Below are 11272 nucleotides of genomic sequence, written 5' to 3'. Positions count from 1 at the left end.
TAGCTCTATGAAGTTGGTATTGTACTGTCTCTCCCCCTACTCTGTTACTAACATTGCTTCCACATTCAGGCTGAAGCAGTTGTAAAGCTGTCCACTCTGCCTACCTAAAGCAACTTCTCTTGTGCATTACTGATGCCTTACTTTTGAAAGTGTTATGGAAGAGATCAATGCTGCTGGAGGGGAGGGAGATGCTGCTGAGTGAGTGTCACCTTTGTTAGGTCATGAAGCAAGTATTCCTCCTACAACAGGCTGTCTTTATAGTTTTAAGCCCCATAATTTTTTTTTTTCCACTGCCATTCTTAAGACAAACATTTTTTTATGAAAACTCATTTTAAAAGACTGCTTGGTGGAACCATAAATGGCTCTGATGAAATAACTGACACACAAAATTAAATCCTACTTGATTTCAACTGCCTGGTAACTGCTACACCTTTTTATGTTGTCATAGACATACAGGATCTCTATCAACTCAAAATCAGGCCTCCAACAGCTTTAAACAACAATGTCAAATGTTACTGACAGCTGGATTTGGGCATCTGATCCCAAACAGCATCTTACTCTCTGTTCCTTTGCCCATACACTTCACAGGATCAAGGTTACATTAATCTGCAAACTGCACAGTGAGCTTTTGGTAGGAAATGCATTGTGCAGGAATGTCTCACTAAAATTTTGCACTAACACAGTAAAGCAGAAGCTTAGTTATGTGACATGACCATAAACACCTTGAGCATCACATGGACATACACAGCATTGCTGTGGTCACTCACCTCAGCAGTACTCATTGTTCAAATTCCACATATGGGATAGGAATAGAACTTTTTCCTATTTTGTCCATGTCATACTCCTAATTCTACCTATCTTTCCATTTCAGGGCAGTTTTCAGGATGCTGGGTTTTGTTAATACCTGTGAAAACTGCTATTTCTAGAAAACCCTGTATATGGAATTATGACATCTCCATAATTCCTGTCAAATCATGTTAACTCCTGACTCTGGAAGAAATTGGAAATGACCAGCTACCTGCTGGGGCAGAGATGAACATTTATCTGTGTTTCTGATCACAGATAAATGCCAATTCATTCAATATTAAAAACAGAATAAGATGCCAGAAAATCTTTTGAAAATTGAAACCCTTTAAGAAAAGTGGAAGTAATTAAGGCCTGCAATTTTCAGCCAGTTGAAGCAGAATTCTCTGAAGTGGAGGCTGCTCATAATCTGCAGCTGCAAAGACCCTTATCATTTCTATTTATTTTATCAGAAAATTTAGAAAACCTTTCTCTCTGCATATAAACTTCTTCCACTGAACTTATTTAAATTGATGGGACTGATGTATCACAAAACAGTGTAAGACTAAGATGCATATCAGCTTAGTTTGATGCTCAGCCATCAGTAAATGCCTGCAAACAGTTCTGATTTTCAATTCTAACCACAGCTCATTTGAGAATTGTAACACGTTTTAGTGAAACAAACAGATTTATCCAGTCGGGTCTTGAAACAGCCTGGAGATTGCACAATCCCTGCTCTGGGGATGTGAAGCAAAGGGGAATAATCCCTTCCCTTGATTCACCAGCTGTGCTCCTGTTACTGCAGCGTGGGATGCTGCTGCTCCCTTGCTGCCAGGGCACAGCACTGACCCAGGGCTCAGCCCTTTCCAGCAGAGCTCCTCTCGAGACACTTCTCCCTTTAACTAATATCTGGTCCAGCAGAAGTAGCCAGAACTGCTGGCCATAAGCTGAAATTGCCACTCTTAGAACCTAACTTAGAACTAAAAGTGGAATAATTTTGCTCTTTGATTACAGTTTTAAAGCGATTTTTTCTCCCTTTTGAATAGCACTTATACTTTCAGTGTCCCAGAACAAGGGTTGGTTCTCTGCACACCAAAGAAATATCAAAACTGTGGGAAACCTTTCTGAATGATTAGTAACATCAGTACTTCCAGTAAATTAAGCATAAGAAGCTACAAAGTAAATGCATAAAGATTAAATACTGCCTTTTTTTTTTTTTTTTTTTTTTGAGAGGTATAGCACAAACTACGGGAAACAGCTAAAGGAAGAGTAAAATAATTTGGGAAATAGCTGCTGACACGGGATAACTGCATTAAAGTATCTCATAGCATGAACTTGCCTTGGCTTCCAGTGTGTAAGAAAATAGATTGTGTAAGAACATACATTGTGCTAGCTTACCTTTACAATGTGAACCCTCCTTCCTCCACCTCTTCCTGTTCTCAGACAACAGGGTAGGGTGGTTGCTGTCTCACATTTTCCCCCAGGCTTACCTACTTTTGTCCTTTACAGGGTCTCAGCAGTTGCCACAGCCTAATACTAAAGGGGGAGCAGGAGGAGGAACAGGACAGAGACAGATGAGACCAAATAAAAGCCCAACCCACAACACATGTGTTGCTCCACCCCAACATGCTGCTTACAGCTCAAACTGGTCAGTACCCTCCCTATATACAGGAAAATATCACAGGAGTTGGGAATTCCTCCCACCTCTGGGGAGGCTGGTGGAAGGAGAGGGGGACACTTTCATGTCTCCTATTACTTCTAGGGTGGTTTGGGCTTTGTTTGGGGTTTGGGTATTTTTTTTTGTTGTTGCATTTTCTTGGAATTTTCTTTACTTCTTTCTTCTTTGAACCAGGTTTCCAGAAATTGCTGCCAAACTAGTTCTTGAGCTATCAGAAACTTTCATCTAGTGCCTTGAAAATACTGGATGTGCCGTGACTATTTCCCCTCTGTTTACTTTTCCCATTTACTGTCCAAGATTTCATTATTCCCCAGAACACACAACAAAGGAAGAGACCCAAGGTCTGCTCCTCCCTCCACCCCTGAAGCAGCTCAATACCTGATCAATACACACACACACTTCAGCACCAGGAGACAAGGACACCATATTTCTCTAAAGGCATCAGTTATTCCTCGAGCCATCCACTCTGTCACAGGCAGCAGAGCTATGGAAGTTGTTTCCTACCTGCTGGATAAACATGCACCAAACGTTCTGATCAAACACTGCTGGTGCACTGGGGTGGGGCAACTACTCCTACTCTGGGGGCAACCACCTACATTCATCTGAGGAAAGCTCTGAAAACATAATGCAATTGGGAGCACACAGCTGTGAAATTCCTGCATAATCACTGGAACAGATCACACGTAATAAAGAGCTGTTCCAGTTCAAGCCATCAACAGACTAGGAAAGAAAAATAAGAGAAAGAAAGGGCAAGCCCTGAAAAGGCTCGACCATCAGCAAGATTTTGCCTCCCCTTCTAAACTTTTTATTCTAATCCATTTCAGCAAAGCTTTTCATTATTCTCCATTCTGCCAACAGCTTTAGCTACAGAAAAGAGTTTTGGCCTTGGGGAGGCACGTTCATATTAAAACCAAGGCATTACCCCTCATGTCAGGTGGACTTTTCTTTCCTGCTAGAAAGCCCCCTGCAGAGGTTCAGGCTGCTCAGAGGACGGGCACTGGCATTACTCATGTGCAGACAGGTTGGTGAAAACAGGTGGGACAGACCCATCTCCAGCAGTGGCCAAAAGAGAGGGCCCAAGTGATGCAGACACTTGGAATTTCACCAGTCCCTGCCCTCAGGCACCCACCTTCTCAATGGAGGACAGCTCAGCAAAGAAAAGAAGATAGAAGAAAATAAGACACATGGTTGAGGGGAAAGAATCTGAGCAATTCAATTTTGCAAGCAGTCTGCATATGGAAACTTGAATATCCAATTAAGTTTGGCAATGGCACGGGGGTTTTACACATAGCTGGAATTAATTCTTGTGCATCTTCCTACAGAATATGAAGCAGCAGTGTAACTAATTCATGTCAGATGGGATACTACAGCATTCCCTAAACAAGAGATTCTGGTATAAAGCCAACATATAACAAAAATAAAATTACTGCACAAGTTCAGTAGCAGCTATAAGTGCTTAGATGGCACTTACGTCCATGAATGATTTTTTGCTGCTCTTCTTAATTTAAAAGGACATGAAACTCATCCAAAACAGTAACTGGTGGTGTTCTCTAAAACCAGTTGAACTTACCATGTTAAAAAAACGCATCTATTTTAAAAGATAAGACTTCTCACTGTACCCTTTATTATACCTTATAAAGGTATACAAAGCAGTGCAGTACTAAGATGACTGTGTGTTCTTCTGAGGGCTACAGAGCCCTCAGCTGGCATCTGCACACACCTGGGATTGATTTTAGTGAGCTTTTCCCTTAATCCAAAGTTCCTGAAAAGGAGGAATCCCTAACATCTTACCCCACCCCTCCACTTGTCTTGATTGCTCCTAGATACATTTGTTTGCAGGAAAGTACTGCAGCCATGTGAACTGTGACTCTTCAGTTTATTCTTTTCATTTACTAACTTGCTTTCTAATACATTAAAAGCTGCCCCTGGTATGAAAAAAAAGAAGTGTCCCCAAAAGGGTTTCATTCACTTTTCAGGCCAACTAAATCCTTACTCTGTGCTGAAAATGACAGCCAGAACAACCAAAATCATCACCACAGGTACTCTTTTTTTTCCTTCCTTTTTAAATAGGTAACCAACAACTTATTTTCCCACTGAAAGTTACACAAAGGCTATATATCAAATTTGAAAGCTCCTCAAAATTTCAAGGTCGATGAAAGCCAGATTCTAGAGGGAGACAACATGGGTAAAAAAAAATATCAATACACATGATATTTTAATACAAAATATTAGCTTTTTTCTTTTTTTTTTACACAAGTCAGTTTTTTTTTAAAATATAGAACCTTAGAAAATGAACAAATTGCTATCCACACACTATAAACACTTGTTTGTGCTCAGTTTGATCAAGTTATCAGAACAATTGAAACACCAGTCCATAGTTTAAACACTGCCTTGAAGTTGAATGAGAGCTATGCCGCACTGTGCGCTACCATTATTGTATGGACAGTGTGAAGCGCCTTCGGTCAGGTTTAAGAGTAGGAAAAACTGTTCAGTTATCAGGTTCTTTGTGCAAGGATTTCACCTTCTACTCGTGCTCCTGACAGATCTGTATTACATTGCAGTGGCACTGGTATGAGCAACCACATGTAATTCTGTGAATGTTCACTGGAAGAATGTCCGTTACATGTTCTGGAAGTACAAGTTCTTCAGCTAGACAAAAGAAAACTTGTTAGTTTAGGGGAAACACTAGCCTGATTAGCCAGGATTTAACAATGTCTAAGCACTGAAATGAATTTTGATTTCTCAAAGTTGAATAAAAGTCATTAACTATCACATTTTCATAGAGATTAACTGTGTAGCAGGTACATCTCAGGAATATTTGTAATTGCCCGTTTTTTGAACCCATAGAAAGGAAAAAATTTCCCTCTGAGTTGGAGGTCTTTAAAAGGTCTTGTTTTAGTAGTAAATCATCCACAAGTTGCAGGTTGTTAGCCAAGTAGATTTAGGATGATTTACTTGCATTACAGTAATTTACACAATTGAGCTTTAGGCATACAGTACAAAACTATGAACAAAAAGGTGAAGCAAACTTTTTTATTTATATTCAGGTAAAAACATTAACCTGATGAAGTAAATTATTGCAGATTTGAGAAATCAGCACATAAAACAGTTGGACAGAGCATTGCTTACAGGTGCTTTATCTGTGTCAAAAGACAAAGGCTGAACTGCTTGTTCCAAGCTAGCACTGGGGGGGAAGAAAAAAAAAAAGAAAAAAAAAAGAAAAAACTACAAAATTAATCATGAACTTAGATCAAGAACAAGAAAACTGTTTACTCAAACAGGGAATGGAACAACTAATTTGTCTTTTAAAAAACTTTACATCAATTGGAAATGCTCTGGCCATACCACAATACACACTGGCCAGCCCAAGCTGTTGGACTTCAACTACATGAAAGAAATAATTCTTCCTCGCCTCCAGTAAGAGGCTTTTGCTGCCTGAATCACTGTGTAAACAGCTCTGGAGCGCCGACTGGTAACGACTGTCACCATTATAACCTACCACTACAGTAAAACTATGCTATAAGAAAGGTTCTACCTAGTTACAAAGGCTGAATTATATTGACAATATATATTTGATTTCAGTAAAATTTAAATTATCTTAATCAGAGAAAGAGGCACGGAGCAGTTAAATGCCCATGCTAACCAAAACATAACAATTGTTGAATGTTGCACACAAAAAGAACCAAGTGAATTGCACATCAGACAATACATGAGGATGGGTAAAATTAGAGGCAGGTGAGGGTACACAGAACTAGTCTACTAAACTAGATTCGTCAAATACATGTTGTGTTTTAATTTCTGTACTTATGTACAAAAGTTGTCTTTGGAGGAAAAACTTCAGACTTAGCTAGATGGATACACACAGCCCAGTATTAAACTGCACAGCGACATTTATTGTTCCAGCCTGGAAAAACATCCCTTTTTAAATTTCACACAGCAAAGCAAGTTAAAAACTTCACTCATCAAATAAATGATAATTTAAACAAGAACTTGCTAAAGAAACCTTGTCACAACAACTTTTAGGGCCTGATCACTTTAAGTCCATAGGGGCTTTTAATGAATATCAACCAAGTGTCTTTGTTTATAATCTGCAAGCCGTTTTTCTACAACAAGAAGGCGTAACACGTTTCCTTGACTCAGGTGATATATTTAGAAAAGAATCATGAGTTTCTCTTTTGCTGTAACAGGCAGACATTGCATTTTTCATTGTGATCAGGAAAGATGGAATGACTGCTGCCCTTCTCTTGCAGCTATCAAGAGTTTTTCACGCATTATCTCAATAGTTGAATAGTCCGGCAATTTGAGATAGTTCACACAAGTCATTACTGAGGGTAAGAAATCATCTGGATTCTCTGTAGACTCAAAAGTCTTGCGTACAATCGTCAGGGGAGGGTTCAAACTTCGAAAACCTGGTAATGAGAAAACACAGTCAGAATGAGGTTGCTCCTCTGAAAACCCACAGCTGACACTGCAGACATCTGTCAGTGACAGCAGCACAGCTGAACCTCAGCTCCACATTTACAGCTTTGGGATATGGCTTAATAAGGCCACCAGCAACCTAAAAAATACCTGAAATCCTGTCTGTAGATTAGATTTCCAAGATGAATTTAAAAAAAGAAATAAGTTAGATGAATCCACTCTACTTTTAATTGTGGTCTGTATATGTAAAAACCCTATTCCAATCATAATATCTTAAAGACTTTGTTGGCTTCACACACATGTTTTAAGATTCTGAGGAATTATCTATGACTGTAATACCTTATTTGTTTTTACTCTAGCTAAGGTTTTTATACTCCTAACCTTCAATTCTGTCTGCGCCATCTCTCCATAAAAGAGCTCTAAAAAAATACTTTAAATACTTTAAAAAAAAAAAAAAGGCAACTCTTCCCCCCACATCCCAAAGAATGTAAGTAATGGAACAGATGCATAAATTCTGGTTTTACTTGCCAAGGGTTCAGCTGAGAATACAGTAAAATGTGTATTCTACAATGGTCCCTAGCAAAGACAGCAAATTCCTCTGTTTTCCTCCCTGCCTCTCACCTGAATTCTGAAATTCAAAAGGGGGAGAAAGTGAATAAAATTAATACTATGCTAGTATTGTCTCCTTTCTAGGAAAGAGATTATTGTTTCCAGGTAGCAATGCATCATTTTGTTGACATAACTTAATGCACCTCTAGCCAAGAAATACGGTATTAGGAGCTTTTAGTTTTGTTTAAATTTCAAACTATTTTTTGCCCTCTGATAGGTTTTCTGGTAGCAAATTAAACCTGGAGAGTCAAATGAATAAAGTATCATGAGATTAACACAAAGGTTATGAAAATTATACCTGAAGTCTACCCAGTCACCTCTGAAATTAGAAATGTCAAACCAGTATGAACCTCTAATAATTTTTTTCCTACACTGAAGTAATCCACTTACTCTGAAATGCATTATTAATAGTGATTTCATTTACAGCAAGATGTAATAAGGAAAACCTACCTCCTACAGGCAGTCTGGGGCTCCCCGTCACAAACTGAAGAAACAGTCTTTGCTGCTCACTGTCAAAACTACTGAGAATTTCAAACAGATACTTCACTGCTCGACTGAGGAGGGAAAAGAACCAAGATGACATTGCTTTGTTTATCATTAGAATAATTGCATCAGATTCATATTCAGTGCAGTATAAATGTTTTCAAACAAATTTTATATAATTCCTTTAGCTTGAATAACAGTATATCAAAGTTATTTAAATACATATTTTCTACTGGTTTTGGCTTTTTGGTTTTGTTTGTTTGTTTTAACAAGACCAACCCCACGTTACCTGTCATGTGTATAACCGTGATCAGGCCTGCAACATTCCATTAAAGTCTTTGCATCCCAAGTGTCTGTTTTGCTGCCACACAAGAGCTGCTCCAACTATAAAATGAAACAACAAGAAGTAAGTGCTCCCCTTTAGAACTTGAGGCAGGATGATGAGTACTGTCTGTTCTAAACACTACTACAGTGCTCCACTTCCTGGCATGGCTTGGTGCAAAAGCAACTCTGTCACACCAAGCAATCCACCCAAATTCTTTGGATTCAACAGCTTCATCCCAACGACTGTCTCATTTCCTCAATCTGCCTTTGCACACAATCCACCACCATACGAGATGCAGAATCTATCTCTTAGAACAGAGACAGTGCTAATAAGCATTTTACACTGGAGAACCAAAAATGCCATGAAATCTCACAATTTTTAAAGAAATCTGGAGGAATGAGAAGAATAGAGTGTTTACACTAGAGTAGCTACAGGCCTCAGCTTTAGGAGCTCTTACATTGCAAAGCACCAAGAACATGAGAGTAACAGAGAGGCGTGGCTAACACACTGTTTCAGAGCATGCTTTAATGTTTGTTCTTGAAGTCAAAGGTATAAGTTTATAAAGGTAAAAAAAACCCTCAAAGTACAGTCTTCAAATAGACTCCTTAAAGGGAGAATAATAAAACATTCTCTCTTCTAGTCCAGACAACCATAATTGTGACTCAATTCAGTCCACTTAAGACTGCAAGCATTTTACAAGGAATTTATATGATGGTGGTGAGAACAGGGCAAGACAAACTATCCTTATTCTTTACCCCTTCACCTGAATCTCTTCTTATTGTCTAAAGCTTTGTTAAAGAGCTGAATACTTTTCTTATTGTTTTCATAGAACATCTAGGTAGCATCCACATCTCTGGATAGCTATTCAGAGGTACTGCAATACAAGGAATTAGAGTATCCATGCCAACATGGAGAGCATGCATATATAAATTCAGGCACTTTTCTCAGAAAAGCCAGAATCACACAATTTTAAAGAAAATGGAGCTGCTCACAAAAGCATTAAATAAATGACCACTGAACACAGAAATCCTTAACATTTAAGTATGCAATTTCAGGGACACTGAGTTTTACTAACGTGCATTAGAAATGTAATGTCATCAACTGTCCCAGATGCCCATACATAGATAAGGTTCTAAAAACCTCAGCAAAACCACATTCACCAACCTCCTCAGGGTAGAAGTATTGAAGATGACTGAGGGGAAAGACCGATTCAAATCCATCTCTGAAGGAGTCAAATTGTCTGGCAACACCTTCATTTAGTGCCCAGAATATAACCAACTGCAGGGAAAGAAAAAAAAATAAAAAGGAAAAACCAATCAATTTGAATGTAGGAAGCGTGGAATGACCACAACGGTACAAAAGGGGTACAGCTGCAGAAACAAAACTCCACAAGTCTCACCATACACTCACTGGAGTTTCAGCAGTTTGAACATGGATTTATGGAGCTGCTCTACAGGATTGCCTCATTCTGCTCTCATTCATAACTTAGACTACGCTAAACATGAAAGTCATGCAGAATTTAAACAACGTATTTGCCTTTGTTTTTAACTGAACAAATAAACAGAATTCAGAATAGCTGTTTAAAATGAACCTGCAAACCTGAACACTTACTATTTTTAGAAGCCTAACCTAGGTGTTCTCTCTCTACACCACTTAAAATTCAGTAACTGAAGCAGAAGTCCATAGGGCATCATTGGCTATTATATTAGTTCCCCCCACGGAAACATATGGATCCCTTTTCTAATATATAGTTTAAAAAAAGTAATTCTACCCTGTTTGATATATTAAGTAGCTTAATATTACACGAATACATGGGAACAAAAGAAATACCTTCATTTCAAGTTACAGGGACCTGGTTAGGAATCATAATGCAAAAGGCAGTAAGACACTGGTCTAAGCTTTTTGAGTGTGATCCTTCTGTTTTGTTTTGGTTTTGTATCTGTAGTTACTCCCTCAATATTAAATTCACTTCCAAAGTGGGCAGCACATACTAAAACAACAATCAGTGGGGGGAAAGAAGGGAATATGGCACAAACAAGATGAAATTTCTTTTAAATAATCTCCCATGGGCAGTATTGCTCTATTAAATTAAGAAATTATATTGTGCCGAGTTCAGATTCTTTTGTCAGTCAGTGCTTTTGGTGATTACATTTGCCTTATATACCCTCGACTCAAACAGAAAATGAAGGCTGGTTGTAAAAGACATGTTGTCAACACAGAACTACTAGTTTTAAAACGTGTTAAAAGCTCTGCCCTGTGATGTTGATTAAAGTTATCTGCATATGAATGTGCTGGACTCCTGAAGCACGTATTTAACCCTGTCCCAGTAACTGAAGAGTTACTTGTTCCAGAAAGCTCTCAAATACAAAAGCTCATTAGGATTTGTTGATAAGCTTTCCTACAGAAGGGACTGAATTTCAGTTGTGTAAAGATACACACCCCTACTCTCACACCCCACATTTTACTCCTGAAGAGGAAGGTAGGAAGCACCAGCAGCACAGAAAGCTGTTCTGTAACACAGAACATTCTATGGCTATTCTAACAGCAGACTTGCTTACCTAGAATTGTGATAACTTTTTATGACCAAGAGCACGTGGCAGAATTCAGCTGCGCTGTATTTTTGCAGACTCAAAGAAAAGATCAAATTGCTAGGCAAAAAAAACTACACTACTGAAACTTTTTGTTCACAAATTTAGAAGCAGTAAGTTGGCCTCTTTCTCTGTAGTACAGGGGAGAAGGGGACAAAAAAAGAAAGAAAAAAGAGAATAAAGTCTTTCACTATACTGGTAGCTGAAGTAGTTCTACTTTCTGATAAAGGCAGCTCCTGTGGGAACTGTCCTTTTGGGGAAAAAAGGGAGGTGGAGGGTAGAATGACATGATGACAAGAAAGGCATGAAAAGCAACAGTAGGATATTCTAGCTTTATTGACTACTTTTAATGTTAATCCACACACAGGATTTTAATGAAAATAACAT

At 38.6% G+C, this 11272-nt stretch overlaps 1 protein-coding gene and 1 long non-coding RNA gene across 10 annotated transcripts in view; one reads left to right on the top strand and one right to left on the bottom strand.

The window, feature by feature from the left end:
- Nucleotides 1-469: 469 nt before the first annotated feature.
- On the top strand, nucleotides 470-5746 carry LOC135419717 (uncharacterized). The gene is made up of 2 exons (XR_010433124.1): nucleotides 470-2431; nucleotides 2636-5746. It is a non-coding gene; the product is annotated as an uncharacterized LOC135419717 (long non-coding RNA).
- Nucleotides 5481-11272, bottom strand: part of TRIP12 (thyroid hormone receptor interactor 12) — a 79738-nt gene continuing 73946 nt past the window's right edge. For all 9 annotated transcript variants that reach the window (XM_064666411.1, XM_064666416.1, XM_064666418.1 and 6 more), the window contains 4 exons: nucleotides 9462-9575; nucleotides 8262-8356; nucleotides 7940-8043; nucleotides 5481-6870 (listed from right to left, as the gene is read on the bottom strand). In XM_064666411.1, the coding sequence (XP_064522481.1) occupies nucleotides 6674-6870; nucleotides 7940-8043; nucleotides 8262-8356; nucleotides 9462-9575 (510 nt within the window). In that variant the 3' untranslated portion in view covers nucleotides 5481-6673. The remainder of the gene's footprint in view (nucleotides 6871-7939; nucleotides 8044-8261; nucleotides 8357-9461; nucleotides 9576-11272) is intronic.

This window comes from Pseudopipra pipra, chromosome 10 (assembly GCF_036250125.1).
Source record: "Pseudopipra pipra isolate bDixPip1 chromosome 10, bDixPip1.hap1, whole genome shotgun sequence".
NCBI lineage: Eukaryota > Metazoa > Chordata > Aves > Passeriformes > Pipridae > Pseudopipra > Pseudopipra pipra.
Note: the sequence above shows the minus strand (reverse complement) of the source record. Positions and strands in the feature narration are given on the sequence as shown.